Consider the following 24931-nt stretch of genomic DNA (forward strand, 5'->3'; position numbering starts at 1 on the left):
GTCACAGACTGTGTTTGAAAAATGACAGGTAGGAGCTGATTGCTTGGTTGTTTATCACTTTCCATTTGATCCCTCTATCACCGGGCATCGCATTATTAATAACGGCATATGCTCTAACATATGCTGTTATTAACGCAAGGGACAGCTCTTGCGATAAGAGTCCGGCACTGGACTTCTGGGTCTGTGACCCGGGAGTCCATCTGCGCATGCGCAGAGTGCCGGAGCCGGCCGCAGGGCATGCTGGGAGGGATCCGTGATGGATCCCTCAAACAGCGCTACGGACGGTAAGAAACCCATAGGCTTCTGAAGGGAATTGCCAGCTTTTGCTGGCGATTCCCTCCGCAGCGCTGCCATTGCGGAGGAACAATGCAGCATACAGAAATGCAGTAAGAACCCCGATAACTGGGGTATTCCCGCATTTCTGTGTTAGCGAATCGCCCCCAAAATCTGCTAAAAATTGCTCACAGCGACTGTTCTTTTTTGGGTGCAATATTTAACTAAGCAACGTTGGTACTCAAAGGGTTAAGAGATATAGAGAACATGTAGCATTGTTTTTAAAGCTTATAGTAGTCAGCAGAAAAAGGTCTCATCACAACTTTTCTGGATTTATCAAGAGGCCTAGAGAAATAATTCTGTCTCAGCTGTTCCATAGACTACTGTGGGTCTGCGAAGTTCCACAATGTATCATTCTGCAAAAAGCTAACATGATCGCCTTTGCGATAAAGACTTAGGATGGTGCTATGGCAACTTACCTGGCCCCCGTAAGTGTAAAGAGCCCTCTTATACATTTGTAGGCAGGGTTCAACTGAGGCTCTTCCTTTGTTGGCTCAGTAACATAAGAGCATTTACTGGTCATGAGCAGCCTTATCGGCTTTCAATTATCACATCAGCATTATGCTGATATACAGTGGGGAAAGAAGCACCTGGGAGGTGGATTGTCACATAAGCTCTCTCCAGTTGGAGTCCCATTGATAAATTGAAGCAATAACATATTATGTAGCACTATGGTAAGTAGAGGAATAATACATAAAATCAAGGGGAATAGGGGATGGAGAATATGTGCTGAATGAAAAATGCAATGTGCAAAAGGGACATTAAGATACTTTCTATAGAGATAAGTGACAAGATTTAATAGGGTGCAATTTTTTTAGAACATGCAATTTTTGGTCAAAAATGGCTAAAATCGCACGTTTACCAAAAATCGCAAATTTCTCATAGAAAACATCAAAATCACAAATGTAAACTGGTACTCTCTTAAACCAATCAGGGCTCCGGAGGAGGTCAGCCCTGATTGTATGTAGGCATCTCCATAGGCATCTCCATATCCTCCAAGTTCGGCATCCATTGATGATCATTGATCCGTCACATGATTGAGGAATTTATGCAGAAATCCCTGATTCCGTGATCTCCACCAGGATCAGGGAATTACATTTTTACACATGTTTAATATGCCCAATACCCTGTTGCGACCATCAGGGGATCAATGGATTGCCACTAACACACTAAATAAACTAATAAATAAATAATATAATTCCTAATTGAAAATACAGTAGAACAGACTAGGATCAGGTACTTGTTAACCAACAATACAGGGCCTACAGCTATAGAGACAATAGAAATTATCCTGACAGGCATTCCTTTTTATTAATGTAAATAGCTTATGCACAGAAGCAATTTGACATCGTTTTTTTTGTACATATCTCTGGGAGATTCTGAGTTGGGCAGATCATGGCTGGAGCTCTCTTTGCATAAAATTAGTGTTTCAGGGAAGGAACACGAAGCTATTCCATCTTGTAGGAGTGTGCTTGGAGTGTAGCTTGAGTTCTGTGCCATTTGGAGTCATTGTGTACGGAGAACGGGAGGCTGTGTCAGATGAATCTCTTGCACCTGGAAGGAGCTGGTGACTATGGTGATAAATGGAATACAATAGGCTAGATCCTGCACATATCCTTGCATTAGCCCTATTCAAACTCACATTAATATAATGTATCACATCCAGCTTCTGCACCATCACTCAAAACCAAACACTTCTGCGTCTGACTCAGAATCAGCCCTAACCTTAACTCTTTATAGGCAATCAATTTTTTAGCTTTTAAAAACCATTTTAAAGAAAAACACTATTTCAGATGGTGTTACTGTTAAACCTGTAAATATTGCAGAGATGATTGCATGTAAGGGTTTGGTTAATACACAGGGCCATCTTAATATACAGGCACTCTGGACAGCTGTCCACGCCAGGGCCGTCTTAACAGCATTGTGGACCCTAGACGGAGAAATGCATTGGGGCCCATACTTAAGTAAAAAAAAGTCTTTACCTGCCTCCCAGCGAACACAGTGAATGGCTGTCAACATATACTGGTTTTCATCCTTGAGATGCAGGTGGTTCTGGCACTTACACAGGGACAGGTGGCAGGTTCCGCACTTGATGTTACATTGTAGCACCAGGCTCCTATTACTGAGCAGGAGTCGGCACTGTGGTTTCAGTGTCACCCCTAGACAAGGGGGGGGGGGGAGCAAACCCTCTAGTGATGCCATTGACCTCAGCAATAGTGCAGCCTCGCCTCTAGTTGCGGGTAATAACTGAGTTCCTCCCAAGCACATACAGTATCGTAGGAGCTACAGTAATTTCCCAGTATGAAAGGAATCTTCCCCAGACCTGGTAGAATGTGGCAATATAGGCAGTTTTGTTTTCTTCATGTGTCAGGTGGTTAATAGGATACAAAAAGACTCTGAAGAGGTTTTCTTTAGAACACTGCTATTTTAATAGTACAAGATCATCTTTCATTTGTAATAACAATTAACATAACATTGAAATTAAATGAATGCATACAGAAGGAAAAAAGGGCAGAAATAAGTGTATAGCAGAGTTTCCATAACTCATGTTCTGCATTGATTCATTTCTAGAATCCACATAGTAAAACAAAATTCAGTTCAGCAATTCTTGGAATGTAAAATAAATGTGCAAATGGCAGCTTCTGTAATGACAACAACAGTGTAGCTGTCAGATAAGAAAAATACACATTGGAATACTTCTTTTTAACCCCGAGGGTTTGAAATAGACTGCAATTATTCCAATGAAACATTATTAAGTGCGAAAGCAGGTACAAAGAAGAACTACAATGCATATTAAAATGCTCAACTAGTATTAAATGCATAGCATTGTACAGATTCACAGGACAGTAAAAATACCAAAACATGCCAAGAAATGGCCAAAGTAAAGGAAATTACCCCAGAATTGTTCCCTATTTCCAGTTACATTAAGTTAGACTTACAATATTAGTTTTAAAAAAGTTACATTGTATCATATAAAGTTTATTTTGTTGAACAATTTGAAATGCATTGCTGTAAACAAGAGCCTCATAACGGTCACATGATTACTGGATGGACACTTTGCAACAAACACTTTAGAGTTGTGGGTATTTACATGGTACAGTATCTGTACAATTCATATTAACAGTAAGGATGAAAGATAACTGTTTTAAAAGATCTATATATCATATATATAGATATATATATATATCTATATATATGCCAATTTTGCATTGATTTCTTCAGTTTTGTAGTCTGAAGTCATTGCATAAAGGAACAAATATCAAATATGTCATCCAGAAGTGGTCATAATATTTATCACTAAGACTCTAGTGACCAAGAAGTCACATATGTAAAATTAGTGTAACAGTATAAAATGTATAGGACTTATTAGTAAGCTGTTTCTTCTAAATCGGTGATCAATACTTGCGTTATTAGTTTAGAACAACTTGACTGATGAGCCGAGCAGTTTGCAGCATTCTACCTATCCTCACTACAATCATGTCACCATCCTATAATCACTTTTGTTGGCTTCTATTCGTGGCACATAGAACTACGAACACCTTCTATAGACGAGATGTACTAAGCCTTGAGAAGGTATAAAATGTAGAGTGGTAAACGAGCACACAGCCTGTGACATGAAAGTTGAGAGCTGATTGGCTGGCTCTTTAACACTCTCCATTTTATCACTTTTCAAGCTTAGTACATCTCGCCCTATGTGTGTTAATATCTGTGAAGAATAACTTTGGTCTCAGGGAGAACCTGGGCATTCTCTGAGTGCGTTTTCAGGACAGGTTCAGGGACACTGGTCTGCACCATTAGCCCTTTTGTAAGATGCTTTGTCTAAGTTAATACTGTATCTTGTCATGTAACTTTAATTTTTGTTTGTGATATACAGTATGCATTACTTAACAATATAGAGCATGGGTACTGCAAGGTTAAAATGAACAGTCACAACAAGATAGCAGTTCAATAGAAGATATTTGGAAAGAGCAATTCCATTGATGGAGATGAGATGATTTACATGTGGAGCTCACAGTAATTTGCTTTGTTGCACAGGTCAGTGTGGGCTGAAGAATTTATAGCCTACCAGTATTAGTGTGGGGAAGAATGGAGGGTGGTGGTGGAAGGGGGGGGGGGGGGGGGGGGGGGTCGGAGCTAAGCTACTGTTTTCTGTAAAAGTCTTTGTGTTTTTATGATTTAGTGGTAAGCTTTTACAATACACATAAATAAGCATGCATTGTTTAATGCTAGATGATCCTCTTTTGCTCATTTACACCCAGATGTGCAATAAGCCTCTGTTTAATTTAATATGTGCTCCTAGGAGACACACAGGAATTCAATGTAGAAGATAATGGAACCTTTGAATTGACAATAACTTTAATAATTACAATGCACAAGTCTTGTCACACAGGAGCAATGCATGAGCGTATATTGCTGTCCTGTACCATTCACTTGTAAATGACTCACAGTGGGTCTGTTTCTTTGTGCTGGAATATATCCAATCACAGACCATTGCTCAATGGGACTGGTGAATAAGTGCTAAGAGAATATGATACATTGTCTTTGTGCTAGAGGTAGAAACCCACCAAAATGGTCAGCTGCATGTCACAGGACCAGGAACGTGACTGTTGTGACCGATCCACCACCTGCAATACTACCAATATTGGTGGCTCTGAACAAATTGTCTCAGAGGAGTTATACATATATCCCTTTAACCCTTACCGTAGAAATCCCATAAAGATGAAGCTACAGCCTACAGACAGTATAGCATCCGAACCACGCACTCTGTATTATTTTTATTTATTTTTTTATTTGGGGGGGGGGGGGTTATCCTATGCAAGAGCATGTTTTACATTCATGACTGTGATCTACAAGGAAAAGATAACCTGCAGCATTAAGCCTAAGCATACACTTTTTGTAGTTAAGTTGTTTCATGTGTATGGTTGAGTTCGAAGGTGTTGCTACTGCACCAGCCTTATCTAATGTGATTAATAGTAATCGTAATAGCGGGTACAAAAATGATACTATAAATATTCTATACACTACAAAATAACACCACAGCTGCACCACACAGTATACAGTATGTTTCAAGTGCCTTCAGGACTGCCGTATGTAGCTGCTGTAGCAAGATACATTAGTAGATCTTGCTGCATTGAACATGTGGGTCTGCGCCACTCACTGGACTCGCATACTTCTGGTTACTTAGTGTGTTTCAGGATTTAGGATAAAAACTACAATAAAGACATATTCTATCACAGCCAATATTACACATACCCATCATGTTCTGTGGTGGATGGACACTCATGATCAAAAAAGCAAAGTGACTTGTGCTGGGTCAACTTAGAGTACTGGAGAACACAGAACTGAGACTCACTGACAGGACAAACAGAAGCAGGAGCAGGACTAAGGATCAGACACACTAACAAGGGCTAGAAGACAGGAGCACAAATCAGACAGATACACTTATAGGACATACAGGTACACATGCGAGGGGCAGTCATAATGACAGAGCCAGAAGACATAAAGGGATTGGACACAACTTAGTTTGACCTAATGTAACATTTCTGGCCTTACCCATGTATATAAGTCTATCAATCAGCATAGTACAATAGTATTTCTGCAGTTCAAGTAAAAAATAAACACTTAAATGGCAGAATGTGGTACTGCGACTTTGTTTTGCTAAATCTAGAAATGCCAGTTACAGTATTTCTGGTTATTATATACATTTGTTGCTTCCTATTCTTGTCAATAGCTCACTTGAGGGGTGTCAGAAATACAAAATATTTCTCCTGTCAGTAGAAGGCATATAAAAACTGATATCCTATCATCAGAGCTTAGTCATAAAGAAATGTTACTCCTGTCAGTAGACTAAAAATAATCCCTTGTTCAACTATTCAATCCCCTGGACCATCATTATGGATCGGGAACACGAGGTTACTGTGGCCTGAGCGGTAGCGGTGAATCATGCCTCTATGAGCAAGTGTCATCCAGATAAATGCTTCTGTGGGCAGTATAACATATATTACTGCAGCTATGTTGTACACCTAGGTCTATGATTACAGTTTTTGAACTTTAATCACGTAACGATTGAGGGACGGGTGTGCTAAGCCATTAGGTTACAGTTTGCACAAACTGTGGATTGCCTACAGCAAAGAAGAATGGAAAGTATAGTATAGCTTACATGGACAAAAGAATTTTCCAAGGCTCAGGATGGCTAAAGTGCAAATAGTACTATAAAAACGGCAGCAAGCAGTGCACAAAGCCATGATGAATCACTTTATGTGGCAGTTTGCATAAGAAAAGCAACTTTGTTCAACACAAACAGGTTTTTGCAGCTAGATCCGTGTCAATATAAATCTACTAGGCAATTTGAACATTGTAAAATAATAGCTATTAACAGGACATATAATGTAAGCTCTCATAAGCAGGGTCCTCTCCCATCATGCACTTTTCTTTCTCTCATATCATCCTTTTCCACTGTCACAATAACCAAGTTATTGTGAGGTCTACTCAGGTCTTTTCAAAGGGTCCTTAGAAAAATAACCCAGTTCGAGTGTCCTGGGAATCTAACCCTGGTAACTACCAGAGTCAGACCCAGGTTATACCACTTTTAAACCAAAATGCTGGGTCATACTCAGGTTTTTGGACCCAGCTCCAACCCGGGTGTGAACCAGTGTTTATTACCTTTTGCACTGGCGTGCCCCCAGCAAAATGTATACTGGCATACCCCTGGTGGAGGTGGGTCCTGAGCCGGCACTTAAAGATGACATTATCTCCAAGCACCGGGAAATCCACCCGCCGGGACCCCCACAATGTCATAACTGCACTGGAGGCAAGCCCAGCACCAAGGAAAGTTGCTGGGCTGCCCCCAGCCTCCATGCGCCCCCAGCCTCTGTCCATGAGGTGAATAGATGTCGCACAGAGGAATCCATTCACCTCCTCCCCAGCTCCGCTGCTGTCTGCATAGTACAGCAGACAGCAGCAGAGGCTGTATGCGCCCTCTGCCCAACCTCCAGACTGGGAGGTATGGGCTCCCTCATTGGTGGAAACAGGTCCCTTGCCCGTTTACACTGCCCCACCACACGGTAGTACCCCTTTTAAACCGACGCTGACCCGGGTCCATGAGGCAAAAACCCGGTGGCATAACTGTGCAGTGTGAAGAGTTGGACTCAGGTTAGCCGACCCAGGTTATACTTGAAAGCTGCTGATTGGCTGGGTACACAGAGGTCCACTTCAAGGGTGTGTCTGGTAGTGACATGTAGGACAGACACAGTTCAGTTAAAGGGGGCTGACTAGGCAATAACCTGGGTACAAGGTGCAGTGTAAACGGAGTCTGACCCGAGTATGACAGGGGTTAGAAACATGTCCAAAAACCTGTTTTTTGTTGGAAAAGTTCTTATAACCATTTAACACAGCAGCTAAAAACTCAGGTTATTGCTGTGACAACCCATGAGAGGCACATGGAAAAAAGGGTTAACCCAGATCCAATGACCCCAGAATCCAACCAGAATCTAGCTTGAGAGGTTGGTACCAGGAAGGTCACAGTGCAGTATAAATGGGTAAGCCTGGTCGATGGATCACCATTTTAAAGCATAGGGAGAGCTGGCACTAGGAAATGATCTTATCTCCAAGCATCGTGGCTGCTCCTGTGACCAGTGACCGTCCGGCAATAAGCCAGATCCCAACTGAAAGGGGTCTCAGCTGGGTCAAACCAGGTTGGATCTGTATACAAAATCCTGGGTGCGATTCAGCTAATCGATGGAAAATAGGTATTAAACTAGTTTCTACAATTTACTCCGTACTCCTTACATCTTTGCCTAACCCTTGGCTTCGGCCACCCTGATGCGTAGTTCAGGGTGCTGTCTGCGGATACAGCAATGTTTATATCCCCTATATAAGCTTGCAGCAGGGCTCTCCTACCTCCAAGTCTGTCTGTTGTTACCCAGTTTGTTTTATCACTGTCTACTATTGTAAAGCGCAACGGAATCTACTGCGCTATATAAGAAACTGTAAATAAATAAATAAATATACCTTCTACTCGCCCTACATTGTCTTGAACGCACAGTCACTGTTTTTCTTGTTTCATTAATTTATTTATGTACTTTGTTATGCGCTGCAGAACACTAGTGGTGCAATATAAATAAAGGATAATAATAATATTCCAAAGATCACTACAGCATAGTTAATTTTGTACTTTATGTTCCGTTATATTGCACAAATGTATCATATTCTTTTAGCGATCAGCATTTATGGCACATTTAAATAGCATTTACTACACATTAAGAATGTGTCAAATGAACAACTGTGTATAAAATCTTAAAGGGAAGCTGTTTCTGTCAATATAAGACCGTATACAAAATCCCAAAAGTAATACATTTCATCTAGTTTCAAATGTTTTACCATCTATTTCATTAATCTGCATGTGTCTGTGTGTATATATTAATCATGTCACCACACAGATCACTGGCCTCTCCATAATAAATACATAAATGCATGCTTGAACCACCAAAGTGGAATTTGCTTACATTATGAATGAGTCTTCTATATCAGGCGTCTCCAAACTATGGCACTCCAGTTGTTGTGAAACTACAAGTCCTATCAAGCCTTGCCACAGTTTTGCTATTAGGGAATGTTAAAACTATTGCAAGGCATGCTGGGATGTGTATTTCACAACAGCTGGAAGGCCACAGTTAGGACATGCCTGTTCTATATGAATGTGTCAACATAACTGAAATGTAAATACGGATAAAACAACTCTAAAGTACGGGTAGGAAAATAATATTTTTCAATATTGGATAAAGCACTACTTTAAATTATATAGATATTAGAAGTCACCGAAGAGTTTTGTGATCTTATGAAAGCCCACAGAGCTACAAGCCACATGCTTTTGCACATGTCAGATAAATCTTACATGATTCCAATATCCTTTAGGGCAGGGGTAGCCAACTCCAGTCCTCGAGAGCTACCAACAGTTCACGTTTCCCAGCTCACCTCACAGGTGCACAGGTGCACTCATTACTGACTGACACATTTTAAAAGATCCACAGGTGGAGCTAAATACTTCACTTGTGATTCTGTGAGGAGAAATAGAAAACGTTAACTGTTTGTAGCTTTCAAGGACTGGAGTTGGCTACCTCTGCTTTAGGGGTAGGTGCACTATTCCACTGAATACACAAGTGTTCATACTGAACAATGTAGAGATGACAACTGAGCTCACTGTTTATACATCTATTATTCACAGGAGTTTATGGAAATATTATTATTGCTTATGCATTATATCAATATACTAATGCAGTTTTTGTAATGTAAATCAGGAACAAAGTTAATTATTATGGATTGTTAGAATCATTTTCCAGTAGTTTCTATGATGGAGAGGGGAGTTCCAATGCATATCCTCCAGTTTTCTCTCTTTTAAAATGGAAAAACGCAGCACGCACATGCTTTCCATTGGGGTTATGCAAGTGCCACTGAGATTCAGCAAATATCAAGGTCACAGTATTAATAAAATTAATATGCCAGTTTAGTTAAAAATTCAATATATTTCCAGTAAACTCCCATGTGAATACTAAAGTATCTATGTATTATGCTTTTTTTTACAGGAAACTACCAAAATGATCACATAAATTACCATGCATAAATTGTTAGTTTCCAATGTGAACTTACAATATCCATGAATTTGTCAGTAGGAAACAAAATCGCAATAACTTATTAAGATGAATATCGCTCACTGAATAAAACATATAAAGGTAAAGGCTAAGCAAAACATAGGTTAATCTGTCCCATAGAGTATCACAGGTACTGTAAGCTACATGGAACAGAGTTAATTGACAAGCAAAGCATGTATTGCAATTCAGCTACACTCTGCTTCCATCATATTGCCCGTAATGCTACTAACTGTAGGGCACTCTCTTTGCATGGGATTCAATAACAGAAGGGTAAAGTGTAATATACAGTAATAGTATGTTTTGATGCACAGCTCAAAAAGGTTAGCAGCATTTCTCAGAGATAATTTCATTTCCTGGCATTAGTAACTACTGCTTCTTACTACAAGTGTTGACCTCGCACTGTGCCCACAGCATGATTAATATTATACACAGAGCAGTAGGAATAATACATGCAACATCTCCCTTGATTAGGGTCTGTATGCTGGCTTTGTTTTACAATGACGTTTCCTAATAAATAAACTGGTATAGAGCTGTATACTCACATATTTCTGATCTCTATACAGTGACTGACATGCAGTTTTATATGTTCTTGTGCAGTTGGCATACATGTATTTGGTCATCTAAAGGAATGAACATATAAAACATGCCAATGACAACTTAATTATGCAGGTGAAGATCTTGGTCTTAATGTACTGGTTTGATCTCAGGCAAAGAGAGAACAAATGAAAATAACACCCCCTTAACCTCTTCTGGTGATGGATAGTACTCTGGCTCACAAATACTCATCTCTCCTCCAGTTCCTTCTGGAGGCAGTGGTACTCTCAATGTTATAGCTCGATTCAAGCAATAGATGTTATTTCCCATCACTGTGCATCGAAATGGCAAATAGGGAGGTGGTGGTCCAGTACCCGGACGCAGGTTGACCCCCTCACTCCAGTGCCTGGCCATGGAATTGTAGGTAAAGACGCTAAGGCCATGTTCACGGCTAATATCAAATCGGTAGATGCAGCCTTTGTGGGATACCATGCCAGCAGAGCGCCGACGGCTGTTGTTGTAAGGACACTCCTGCCACTCATTTAGTTTGGGATCATACTTGAGCAGACGGTAAAAAAGAGTCCCACCAGAAACATAAATCTCACCATTACAGGTTGTAGCTTCATGGGCAACAGCAAATGCACCCTTAGGTAATGGAGCTACTGAGCTCCAGCGATCCAGACGAGGATCATACTTTTCCACCGTAAAGAGGCACTCACCTCCGATAGCATACAGGTAGCCATCAAGTGCCAAGAGTTTTAGCTGAGAGCGGGGCTGGGAGAGTGGGCGAACCTTATCCCAAGAGTCAGTTAATGGGTTGTAGCAAAAGACCTGGTCAGAAAGTTTTGCCTTTTGACCACTACCTTTAATGCCACCAGCAATGAACAGATAGTTATAGAAAACACATACTCCACAACCTTTGGTGTTTGCCTCCTCTGGCAGTTTAGTCAGAGACTTCCAGCCCCTAGTGGATTCATTGAAGCAATGTACCTGATAGGCGTTTCCATCATCATCCAGTGATATAATTGATGAAGGGCTCTGTGGTCTACTGCTCTCTCGGCTTTGGGGTCTACTACTACTGCTCAAGCGTTCAAATGCATCGTTGATGTCTGCAACAGCCAAGTGCTGTTTTCCATCCATCCTTCGTTGAAGAATAAGGTCTCTCTCTGCCCCTGTAAGTCTGCCATACACTGCTGGGTCTCTCAAGACCTGTAGGAAGTGGTCACTCATGAATTTGTAGGCAGCCTCCTTGAGCTCATTCAGTCTTTGCTTTTTTGCAATGTAGAGTACTTGATAGCAGTTCTTGAGTGATATTTGGGATTTCATGCTATCCATGGCACACTGCACAGCACAAGGGATCTGCAGAAACTTTGCGCCACTGATTACCTCCACGACATTGTCCTGCTTCACCTCCAGTTTTGAGCTATAAATATAATCTACAAGTAATTGCAAAGTCTGGTAACTTATTCCCTTGATCTTCAGCATGTCTCTTGAAGATCGAGCTCTAAAGTAATCACTTTTCTCAGCCAAAATAGACTTATGTGCTTTGATCCTTTGTCCACCAGTCACTTCAATCACCAGGTCTGGTTCTCCAGGAGGTTCAATGATACCAAGGTGGATATCCCTTTCCTGCTTGTCACTTGATTCCCCAGACGTATGGATAGCAAAGTCTTCCCTCTGTTGGTTCCCCCATTGTTTCCCATGTTCTTTAAGACTATCAGTAATTGAGACAGACTCACATAAACTTCTTTCCTCGCCGTCATCTTCTGATTCAGAGGTGGCATTAGCGTTGCTCATGTCCCATTGGCTCCCTCCAGTCAACATGCTCCCATCACTCAGTGGTTCGGAAACTGAGATGTCCTCAGCATCATTGCAGGATACTTGCCCGGATGCCTCCAGATTAAGCAGGGGCTTCCCAACAGTTTCAGACTGATGATTGTAGCCACCATTAGTCTCAGTATGGTGTATACTGTCTATCTCACTGTGAGTAAGCTGTACAGAGGTGCCACTTGCCTCCAACATTCCTCCAGACACGGTGCTGTACTCACACGTCCCCTTTGCAGAAGTCCCTGATTTTCCATCACTGACATTCTGATCACCTGGATAACGTGCAATAGACACTGAGTTCTCCATGTCCATGTGAGGCTGCAATCACATATCCACTGTGTTTTACTGTGCGTTCTTCTTTCTCACTTCTGTGTATTTGGCATACAACCAGATAGGGTTTGTTTCAACACTGCGCCTTTCACAGGCTGCTGATCTCGCTGCTGGGAGCAGAGGGGTGTGTCAGCGCTGCAGCAGTTACACATAATACTGATCTCTTGAACTTTACAAGATTTTCAGCCCTCTAATGTTTGCCCAGAAAGGATTGTTTTATTGACATCATTATCTGTTTCCAATTAGCAGAGCTAAGATCTGCACTTTGTTAGGCTTTTCACTGTAACAGAGTTCACATGCAGAAAATGTATTTCATAAGAAGTAAAACGATAGTGTTTTGAAGCTTACACTTCACGCTAGGACACGTAGTGTAATGATAGAGAAGTGAGTCAGCTTTTATCCATATGACTTATACAGGAGGAATTTGTGATCCACTATTTTCCCGTTTTCATGAGGTTATGTTATGTTTAATGATTGATTTACAAGTACGTTCTGAGCTGCAGAACTGTTATAAGAATTAATGACATTTGATTATCTTTAAGGTGACACTGCCAGGATGGAGGTATAATTCTCTGCAGAAGTTAAGCAGCTTTCAGTGATAACTGTAAGGGCTCTGAGCTCACATTCCTTGTCATGTAATAGTGAGACCACACTGTAACAATGGCCACTTCTCTTGTATTGAAGACTTCACATTCTTTTCTTTTATCCTGTTGGTCTTCTGATATTTACACTGCCCTGTAAGAGAGACACAAACAAGAGTTAAAAGGTTGAAAAACTTTTAACATAACAATGAGGTTCTGTGGAAGCATTCAATCTTACTGATACAAATAAAAGCTACAGAGGGAGCCGGCCTCATTCTTGCAGGGGCTGGCGACAGTACCGACAGCCCCCGCCAGCGGCCGGCTCCCGCCAGGGCTACGGAGCTGTCTACGGGTCCCCGCCACCTCCCCCCGGTGCCCCTCGCTGCCCCGCTGTCCCCCTATCCCTGCCTGTCTCCCTGAAGTGGAGAACGGAGAACATCTGCCCTGGCAAATTGCTCAACACACAGCACTGACACATCGCCGTGCAGCACTGACACACCGCTGTGCAGCGCTGTGTGCAGAGCAATCTAGCATCGCTCAGAACGTTTAGCAAATCTCCCCGTCTGTAGTCCCTTCATGCACATCAGGAAGCTATTCAAACAAAATTGCTGAATGAAGTGGGGTGCGGTTCATTTGGTCGCCTTTGTCGAGGTTGACACCAAAAGGTAGACATGCACAACATCGACGCCGAAAAAGGTTGACACAAGCAAAAGATTGAAACAAGTAATATATCTGCATGGAAATGGTTACCACATGATAAGGTGGACGTGAGTTTTTCACATTCTTTTTGGTGTGAATGTCAACACCTGATCACATGGACCCCCAATTAGTCTACTGCTTCCCCACGCAGGGCGAAATTCGCTCACCATGCTTTGGGTCAGGTACCTTGCTCCACTAGAGTTGCTCTCTGCACACTTCCCAAATGGAGTCCACGTGGATGATAAAGTATGAGAAAGTTAATAAAAAGTAAAGTCCCCAAAAACTAATTTTACTTACATCCACATGTTGACCATATGTACGTCAACCAAATGGTGTCAACCTATTGACCTGAATACTGTCCCTAAGCCAATAAAGTGAAAGGTTAATGAATATAGCGCCTGATTCAGGTTGGCTCATTAGGCAGCGTAGATTAGCTGACTGGTGAGCCCACAAACGCTGCCCGGTCCGAATGCCCCCGAATGCATTTTGCCAGGCGGCATTTACAGATTTCTCTCCCCTTACGTAATACAAGTCCTTTATTTCTGTCGCTATTCACAGAAGACGGGGCAGGCGCTGACGTCATGTGACAGCAGCTGCCCGCCACAAGCAGGCATTGCCATGCTTGATTCTACAGGGGAACGCCCAGCATTTTTATAGGGGCACCCATAAAATGCTGGACATTCTTCTACTGCCACCCCCCGCCCTCCCATCCTCATAGCGAATGGTCCAGGCTTTGCAGAAATGCATACGGGCAAACCCCGACCATCGGGGCTGGGGCCGAATTCAGAACGGTATGAGCACTTCTAAATCGACCCCGTAGAATGCAACATTTCACTGCTGCAGTTGGCTGTATCATGTGGCATAGGATAGGAGTTATCTTTTAGAACGTTGCTGAATATATGTAAAAAAGAAAAAAAGGGGAAGTACAGAGCTGGTAGGAAACTGCACTCTGTCTAATCATCCGGACCCTGCTGAGCTCTTATCACTGAGTGTATTTTTTATTATAACTTCACAAGCACAGTTGTATATCAGCCAGATAATATGACATTTAGGTCTGTATAACACTGTACTCACAATGTCAATGATACACATGAGGAAAATACTGACATGCTCCAAAAACAAATCTAAATATTGTAAAGATCAGTTTACAAATGACAGACTCTTTTTATGGGTTAGCTTAGCCAGATAACTTTGTTACTCATCATAAATGATGCACAACAGCACATTTACATACCGTAACTTTACCTGTAAGAGAAGCGGGACCTCAGGCGCAGTAGGCATGTTTGCCAGCTGGATGGCCCCTTGCTCCTCTCCCCGTAATGTTAAATGCTATACACATCTACTTAAGTGATCACTAGCTGCTTTGCAAAGCAGAGTTTATTTATTTATTTACAGTTTCTTATATAGCGCCGCAGATTCCGTTGCGCTTGACAATAGTAGACAGTGATAAAGCAAACTGGGTAACAACAGACAGACTTGGAGGTAGGAGGGCCCTGCTGCAAGCTTACATCTATAGGGACATAGGAGTTGCAGTGATCACTGGCTCTACCTACGTAAACTCCTCCCCACACATTGGTGGGACATCAGGACAATGTCCAATTAGCAGGAATGTCCAGCTGTAATGGGCAGTTGGGAAGTATGCAATCATGAGCCATCATGAGATGGCTTCCTCACACTAGCTATGCCTATACTTACTTTCTATTTCGGCAGTATGTCACATGGGGGGGGGGACTAACATGTCAACAGGCTACAGCCCCAAAACACGGAATGCTTGGGTAGGGGATGGGGCTAAATGATGCCTTTCTCTTCATGGATAATTAATTTATATATTACTTATTAATTTTCTATAGGAGGTGGATAACAAAAAATGAAAGCTATAAATATATATTGGAAACCATATCTGAGTAGTTCCAAATACCAAAGTGTCACAGCGCTCCAGGTGCAAATATCCTCAGTCGTGCTATGTGGGTAGTAAGCAGCTTCCATTATCGGACTGCTTGTATAAACTCTCCTCTAAAAATGTATGTACAGGATAGTAGGAGCAATATTGTTCCCCACTACAGGGGACACAGAATTTCTTACTCTGTTACAAGTACCTCTTTATAGCATTTTTCACATTAAAAGCCTCTGGCAGCCCATTTAGTTCCCCAGTTACAGCATCCATAGCTGATCCTGCTATTGACACTGAGTTAATGACTCATCAGTGAGGTCCGGTGACACAGTCCACATGTAGCACTGCCTGCACTGGGGAGGACAGCCTCTAGCAAACCAGGGGAGCAAGCAGAAGCCCATACTGCTCTCAACAGGATACTGAACTATGAGAAAAAAAGAGTTGAAATAATTTAGGCATAAGGGGAAATATTTTTCTCTTAAGCTATTTGTACTCCATATAGAGCTAGAAACGCTTAGCAGTAAAGTCCGACGCAAATAGTTTTATATTCAGTTTAAATATATGCACTTAAGGCCTGGTTCTTAGCAAAAGAGAAGAAAGGGGTGGCACAGCGGCATTTGCGCATGCACCGGTCCTGGAACCTGCCAGATCTAAAGGTGGCCATACACACGCAGATTTATCTTCAGATCTGGCTGGTTGGAACAAAAACATGGTTATGGATGAGAGCAAATGACAGTTGACCATTTGCTTGGAAATGCTGGAAAATGACAAACTGTCACTCATCCATAACCATGTTTTTGTTCCAACAAGCCAGATCTGAAGATAAATCTAAAGGGGTGTACACACGGAGCAAATTTGTGCTATTTTCTAAGCAATCTGACTAGATTGCTTAGAAAGTAAGCACAGATCTCTCCGTGTGTATGCTCCGAGAGATTAAATATCTCTTGCTAACTAAGTCAGTGCATGCAGTCACAATCTAGTAAGATTGTTAAGCAAATGACTGCAAATCTCTCTGTGTGTACAGAATGAGAGATACTGATCACAATCTCTCATTCTGAACCATTACCCTGACTTTTTTTGCTTAAGCAAAATTGCTTAGCAAAATCGCTTAGCAAAATCACTTAGCACAAAACTCTGCATGTGTATGTGCTCCCCATGGGAGATCTTGACACCAGCAAAATTGATTAGCAAAATAGCTTAGCAAAATTGCTTAGCACAGATCTCTACGTGTGTATGCCCCTTTACTAGTGTATGGGCACCTTAAGTCTGACGGCTGATTCCTCTTTGGGCGGGGTGGTAGCCCTCCTGCCACATCTAAGTAGCAACTGCCATTGCATATGTTTCAGCTGTATCTCAGCAATGTGTCTAAGACGACTGAACTGTTTCATTTATTAATATGCAGAGTATTTATTAGTAATCTTTAATAATCATCGATCCTTTTAAAACATCATTGTTGTAATATTTATCAAATATACTGTGAAATGCATATCTAGTTTTAAAATAATTACAAGATATGACTAGTTTATGAATAATGACTTGGTGGTGTAAGAGTTGTGTAACATAATGTTAGGCCAAATAAAACTGTGAAGGCCAAGACGCGGCACATTGCCACTACATCAGATGACTTGCTCTAATCTCCATCAAGGTCACAGAATCCAGGACAGAGGTATATTAGTGTAGTACAGGCACAAATAATTATTGCCTTGCATTATTAAGCTTTCCTATACTAAAAGCCTGCAAAACAAAATTAGATAAATTCTTATATTGGATGAAATAATAGTGGAGCATTATTTTTAATAGGTATATTTATTTGTCATTTGTCTACAATTAGTATTGTTAGCTTTGGCTTTCCACTAAAAGGACAATAGCAGTGAAATGAGCACTGCGGCAGGATGACAGAACTGTCTTCCCTGTATCTAGCTGAATGCTATTGTTGCCATAGCAGCAAACATGAGCCAGCTTTGCATTGTCATTCAAGTATGTAACATCTTCACCTTGTCAGGAAGAATTGCATAATCTGCTAAAAGAGGAAGAAGAAAACTTTCCTATTGGCAAGCTTAGCAACAAAATATTTACTTTGCAGGGTGAAACTATAATACTGCTTTCACATTGCAGAAATGGGTAATGACACAGTATTCTTAAATGGGACTTTAAAACGGGTCTGAGCCTTGAGACCTTTCACATTGCAGGTGAAAACCGTTTTAAAAATCATTTAATACCATTCAAACATTCAACCAGTTTAACCCCCAAGGGACACGTTTCAAGCCATTGAAATAGAGCTGTTCAAACTGCCAAAAAAACGGCTTTAAAACGTGTAGGACTCTGCTTTTTAACCGTGTTGAAATACCGGTTAACTTTAACCGGTAAATCAACTCTGGCACTTTCACATTGCAGCCTTAAACATTTTAAAATGGAAAAAAAATGGCAATATACCGTTTTAAAAGTGCGATGTGAAAGGGGTATAAATGAACAAAAAATAAACTGTTTTTTTTTTTTTCTATTCTTTCTTCGTTCCGCAAACAGAAGATCGCTTCAAAAGCATTTGAGAAGCTGATTACATATTATCACCGAGTATATGCTAAAATAATGTATTTGCCTATTTGACATTTCATTTATTTTAAATGGTGTGCTAGTAATTTAATTGTTGCATGTAAACATAAAAGTAAAAATAAAAAAGTGATACTGAAAGCTATATAAATCCCATAAGTGAACAAAGCTTATTGAAATATACAGTATAAAATATTGTGAGAAAAGCAGTGTACACAAATTTGTACTACCATGGTAGGGAGCTTCAGGAGGGAAGGACAGAGCAGAGTTATATTATCAGCCCCTAACTATCACATTACATGGTGGGTTTGTAAAATGAAAGTTAGGAGTTAGCTGGCTGCTTTTGCACTGTCACTGGCTACGTTATCACTTCACCAGGCTTACTATTACCTGCTCTGACCCGGTATTTGAAAACCTTTCCAAAATGGGTCTGAGCAAGCTATACCCCTTTGACATGGTATGGTGGACTTGGTTTATTACTGGTTATTACTGGGTTGATGCCTTTCACACTGAACCCGATTCACCTAAAGTAAACAGTGTAATGTCATTTGTAATGAACTTTTATGGCTCACATATTTGTATTATAGCTAAAATTTAACCTGTCAGTTAATGTTTATGTACTGTACCAATGTCAAATGTATTAGAGAATCCTTTACAGTGCCAGTGATTTGCCTGGCAATGTCTGGCTCCCCAATTCCCTCACATCCTCATCAGTCCAAATTGCCATAACTGTATGCTCTGTAGTGTAGACATATGCCAGCAATGCTTCTCCACTACTTCAAATGCTATTTCTCTTGTTTCCTGATTCAGGGTAGTGTCATCAGGCAGGGAGACAGCCTATCACCTTCTGTGGCACAGTCATGTGTTCAAAATACTAGGTCTGAGGCTTTCACACTGCAAAACAAATCGCCTTTGAACCATGTAGGATCCTTCTTTTTAAACGGGTTCAAACACAGGATTTTTTTTACCTGGTATTTTGACTATGGAGCTTTCATACTGCACCTAGAATCGGGTAGAAATGCTTAAAAATCAGCAATATACCATGTTATAGCTGCGGTGTGAAAGGGGTATAGATTTGCCCCATATTGTCTAGTATATTTGTCTAAAGATTCGCATTCACAACCTTCAAAGAGCAAATATGAAAGATAAATATAGACTGGGGCCTTCTACAAATAATATTGTTCCTAATACCATACACAAGAATGCTTGAACAGCTGTCCAGACATATGTGGTAAAAAATCTCGGCGGTCAAAATCCCGATGGCGGAATCCCGACCGCCGAATACGTGACAAGGGGTGACATGGATCCCCCCCCCTTGCGGGCTCGCTCGGCGCACTAATTTTTTCTCCCACTATGGGTGTCGTGGACACCCATAGAGGGAGAAAGTGTTGGGATTTTGGTGGTCGGGATTTTGGTGGTCGGGATTCCGGCGTCGGGATTTTGACCGCTGGGATTCCGACCACCAGGATTCTAACTGCATCCCATCCAGACGCACAGCAATTGCCAAAATATTCTCTGAGAAGCAATGCTTTTCGAGAGTATGGATGTGGGCTGCCTTGAAACCTACTAAATGTTTAAGGAGTTAAGTACAGTAGACTTTATATAAAAAAAAGAATAGTTGGATCCAGCAGCGGCTGCTGCCTCCCCCCTGCCTGAAGAGTAAACCCGGGACCCAGCACCTGTGCAATCAATCTGGCAGGTGCTAGGACTAGCGCATGGGCAGTTACTGCTGTGCGTCTGCACATACCCAAACTCCCTGCTTCTATAGTCTGCACTGACTGCAGCCCACGGAGGCCACAATGAGCTGATCAATAACACAGGAAGTGGCTTCCCATAGAAAGCCAGCTCTCCACTTATCGCAGCCTGGACTTGCAGTCCCAGGGGGAGGGAACACCTACAAATGACATTGCCTTGTACAGTATGTCTCTAACTGGCAGTCACAGACTGTATCTGGCTCACTGACACTGAGCCGGGTAGTGATTTTTACCTGGGGGGGCTGCAGCCCTATCACTGAGATGGAGTCGCCAGTGCTGGAAAAGTCTCCAGGGGCAGCCCGCACAACCCCGGTGTAAAATATTTGGGGGATTCCCTGCAGAGCCACACCCTCTTTAGTATCCCCTTCATGTAAAGCCATACCCAATCTTTGCACAGGGAGTCTTTTGGATGCACTAGGTGTCACTGGCCCCAATGCTGCATGAGACAGGACATTTCACCTAAGAAGGATATAGGACTTGTGGCCACAGGAGCAGAGCATAAAAGCCAAATCCACCTGTAAAGTCCAGACCCACCCAAAAGCACTCTCCAGGTTATATGCATGACATTAGGTCAGGATTGTTTAAATACGAGCACAAAGTAGGCAACGAGTGGCCACTGTATGGCCGATTTATAGTTAATTCTCCAAAAACAGCCATTTTCTGAGAATGTGTGCCTGTGTGCAAGCTCCGATTGGGCAACCTCATCTCTAGTGGTGCAGTAAACTCTGGCATTGTGCCAGAAGCTACTGTGCATGTGCCGTTCCGTGAATATGGTTCCCCCACTACGTTCCTGAGGATATCTCCATTGTGCATGCGCAAATCACCGTAAAAAGGCTGTAGTGGACATTGTTCCAGTGATTTTTGCAGCTTTGCTGCCGGCATTGGGCTGACTTAGAGGTGAATATAACTAAAAGGGTGCAGGGTGTGCTGCCCTGAATCACACACCTTTCATCCATTATAAATATGCCAGTGAATACACCCCTGTGGAATGAAGTTAGTTGAGTCCACAATGATTATCGGAAATCATTATAATTATTTTGAGATTGTTAATTCTTATTTTCTTGACTCTCAAAGAGTATGATTCTTATCCCATGTATTGCCCTACCTAGGAACAAAATAGGTCCTTTACTTGGCTCATGACAAGGTATTTTCTTCTGTGATATGAATTTATTCCAAAATGTTCTGTATCAACTTCCCCTCTATTAACCTAAACTCATCAAGGCTGAGGACCAGATGTACTAAGCTTGAAAAGAGATAAAATGGAGAGTGAAATGCCACCAACCAATCAACTCCTACCTGTCATGTCACAGGCTGCGTTTGAAAAATGACAGGTAGCAACTGATTGGTTGGTGCTTTGTCACTCTCCATTTTATCACTTTTCAAGCTTAGTACATCTGGTCCTAAAATAAAACTACAAATCCCAGGTTGTGTTCTAACTGTAAACATGTATCTTATGTTGTGAAACTATCTGAAATGCCAACAATTAATTAATTTATACCAGTTGAAATGTAAAGAAAGTTTTTGTTGTCTTGTACTGCTCTTATAGGAAAACCCAGAACTCATTTCACTTCATACTTTAATCAGAATGGAGAATCCAGATTTAATAGTATTGTATTTGCCCTGGATACACAAAAAATACCATATTGCCAGTGACTCACCAAGGGGATTATTCTGGTTCAATCCTTCTAGCAAATTCCTTCTTTGGTGGACAAAACCATGTGCACTGCAGGTGGGGCAGATGTAAAATGTGCAGAGAGAATTTCGATGTTGGTGAGTTATTTTGTTTCTGTGCAGGGAAAATACTGACTGCTTTATTTTTACAATGCAATATAGATCTCACTTTGAAGTAAAACCCCACCCAAATCTAATTCTCTCTGCACAAGTAACATCTACCCCACCTGCATTGCACATGATTTGTCCATTTGAGAAGGAATTTGCCAGAAGGAGTAAACCAGAATAACCCCCTAAAAGTTTTGAATAGTTAGTAGGGGGAATAGTCAGATAGAAAGATACAGTAGGATTATTATTTGATTTAATGAGATTTAGTTGATAGCATAGACACACCACCTTTAACCAATGAATGAGTGCCCAGAGAGTTAAAATTATTCTCATGTACCAATAGATTAAACTGTGAATAAGACAATTAATTTTGCCACTGAAATATTATGTTTGGTGTTTACAGATGAAAGAATCTCTCCTATGGTGTGATCCAAGGCATGTGTGCCCACTTCTTCAATGGAAACAGGGAGTATCTTTGTAATAGCCACCTACACTGAATTGCAATAGCCTTGGGAATAAATCAGAAATATATTTCATTAAATATCAAGAAAATTCGAAATATATTTAGAAGGGCCATAACTTCCAAATGTTCAGCTGCTCCTGCACTGCTGCTATTCCGAGCTGGCCAATCGTATGAGAACGTGAGTTGTTGTTCAGTAACACACTGTGAACTAAAGGGCTATATTTGGCCCAGCATCAGCGTGAGGGACCTTTATAGTTACAATTATGGAATTCTCAAAATAACTCCACTTTTGTAAATGTCTCTCTCAGGTTCCAACATGAAACAGTGCTTAGATTTGGAATATCTATATTTTTAGAAGTGTTGAGCAGAGTTTCCATATATACTATTGTAAAACAGGGAGTTTCACACAACATGACACTAATTCAATTAGGTGTGAGGAAAAAAAAAACGAAAAAAAAAAAATTCCATCAAACACACAAAAAAAGTGCCATAGTCGCTCAAAAACGGGTCTCTGTCAGGGATACAGCTGCAGCTGACGTTGCCGTAATGGGCATAATTGGATAGCCCCCTGAGGGGTGAGGTGCGGGTTTATAGAAGTGGATATGTTTCCCATAGCAACCAGATTCTAGCTATTGTTTCTAAAAGGTGCTATATAAATTATAAGTAGAATGTAATTGCTATGGGTAACATTTCCACTTTTATAATCCCACACATAAATATACCCCCTAGGAATCAGATACTGGGGGTTATTCTGATTCACTGGGAAAGGCACAATCACTCTCTAATGGACAAAACCATGTGCACTGCAGGTGGGGCTGATGTAACATGTGCAGAGAGAGTTAGATTTGGGTGAATTTGTACTTTGAGTTAAGGTGGCCATACACACGCAGATCTATCTGCAGATCTAAAGGGGGGAGGTGATCAGTGCGCTACTATCTGCAGCTGGTACTAGGACTTGTCAGGTCCTCAAAACGTATAGGAAAAAAAGGGTGTGTGTACCAGCGCGGGCTGAAAAGAATATAATGAGCAAAAATTTGCAGAACGGTATCCTTTACAATATAGAATTTATTAAAGACAAAATTTAAAAAGCTGTAATAGCATATGAAATTTTGCAAGTCATAAAAGGGGGTTACAATGTTGTATAAAAATGTAAACCTGTGGACATTCAATTCTCAGCACAATTTATAGTTTAGAGTATAGCATGTAATTTGCATATTACCACACTGACATCTGAAGGTGTAGTCCCATAATAGCAGGTGACCAGGTGGCCAATGGCGATCCCAAAACAGAGTCCAGATAGAGAATTAGGTGTCTCTGATGGGAAAGATGGTAGAACCTGGAGGATATGATGATTTCCGTGTCTGCCTCGGATAATGAGTCCGGATGGGATGGTGCAATGCACAAGTAGATGTCCTGGTTGGTGTGGATAAACTCAGGTTGTAGCGGTGTGCTGGAAGTAGAATGGTCCACTTGATAAAAAGGCTCAACGCGTTTCCCTGGGCCAAAACACCCAGCTTCTTCAGGAGCAGATCTGCAGATCTGTCTGGTTGGAACAAAAACATGGTTATGGATGAGAGCAAATGACAGTTGTCCATTTGCTGGAAAATGACAAACTGTCACTCATCCATAACCATGTTTTTGTTCCAACCAGCCAGATCTGCAGATAAATCTTACTAGTGTATGGACATCTTTAGATTTGGGTGGGGTGTGTTGAAACTGAAATCTATATTGCAGTGTAAAAATAAAGCAGCCAGTATTTACTCTGCACAGAAACAATAAAACACCCAAATCTAACTCTCTGCACATGTTACATCAGCCCCACCTGCAGTGGATATGGTTTTGTCCATTAGAGAGCGATTGTTCCTTTCCGAGTGAATCAGAATAACCCCCAATGTTGTAAGCATAGGCATGCGCAGCACATTTTATTAGGGGGTGCACCATCAAAGGGGTGTGCCTAGCATCACATCTTAAACATGTATAACACCGCCCATTGGGTGTGTCTAACACCGCCAATCAGGTGTGTCTACCATCATCTATTGGTACTCGCTACAATATAAAACGTCTCTCAGTATAATAATACATGCAAATAAAGTAAAAAACATATATGGATGATATGTAGTGATATGACAATGGTCTGGTACAAGTAACAATGCAAAACACACATAATTGATTGATGGGCGCTTCTTTCAATGGAATACAGTTCTAAAAAGAAAAAGTCTTTGGTAAAAGGTATTGCTGGTAGGGAGGTGTTCATAAGGGTGGGCACAGCATTAGGGGGTGCCTGTGCACCCATAAGACTCAATGTGTGCACGCCTATGGTTGTAAGTAGGCACATGCATCTGAGTCACCCTGTACAAATGTCACAACAGTCTGTGCACAGAGTTGGGCATAAGGTTTGTGACATTGAGGGGGAAACATATATCCCATCTTTTTTAGATGGGATGTTGCTATGGGCAATTAAACATATTCTATCTGTTATCTTCTAGAGCAGGGGTCCTCAAACTATTTTGCTCTGGGACCACATCAGACCATAAAAATAATGACAGGAC

At 41.3% G+C, this 24931-nt stretch overlaps 2 protein-coding genes across 2 annotated transcripts in view; both read right to left on the bottom strand.

Moving 5' to 3' along the window:
- The window catches only part of MYOM2 (myomesin 2), a 268492-nt gene that overhangs the window by 232623 nt on the left and 10938 nt on the right, over positions 1 to 24931 (bottom strand). The window lies entirely within an intron of this gene.
- Positions 4462 to 24931, bottom strand: part of KBTBD11 (kelch repeat and BTB domain containing 11) — a 31418-nt gene continuing 10948 nt past the window's right edge. The window contains exon 2 of the mRNA XM_083177360.1: positions 4462 to 13403. Coding sequence (XP_083033486.1) covers positions 10662 to 12650 — 1989 coding nt within the window. The 5' untranslated portion in view covers positions 12651 to 13403 and the 3' untranslated portion in view covers positions 4462 to 10661. The remainder of the gene's footprint in view (positions 13404 to 24931) is intronic.

This window comes from Crinia signifera, chromosome 3 (assembly GCF_055691185.1).
Source record: "Crinia signifera chromosome 3, ASM5569118v1, whole genome shotgun sequence".
NCBI classification, from domain to species: Eukaryota; Metazoa; Chordata; class Amphibia; order Anura; family Myobatrachidae; genus Crinia; species Crinia signifera.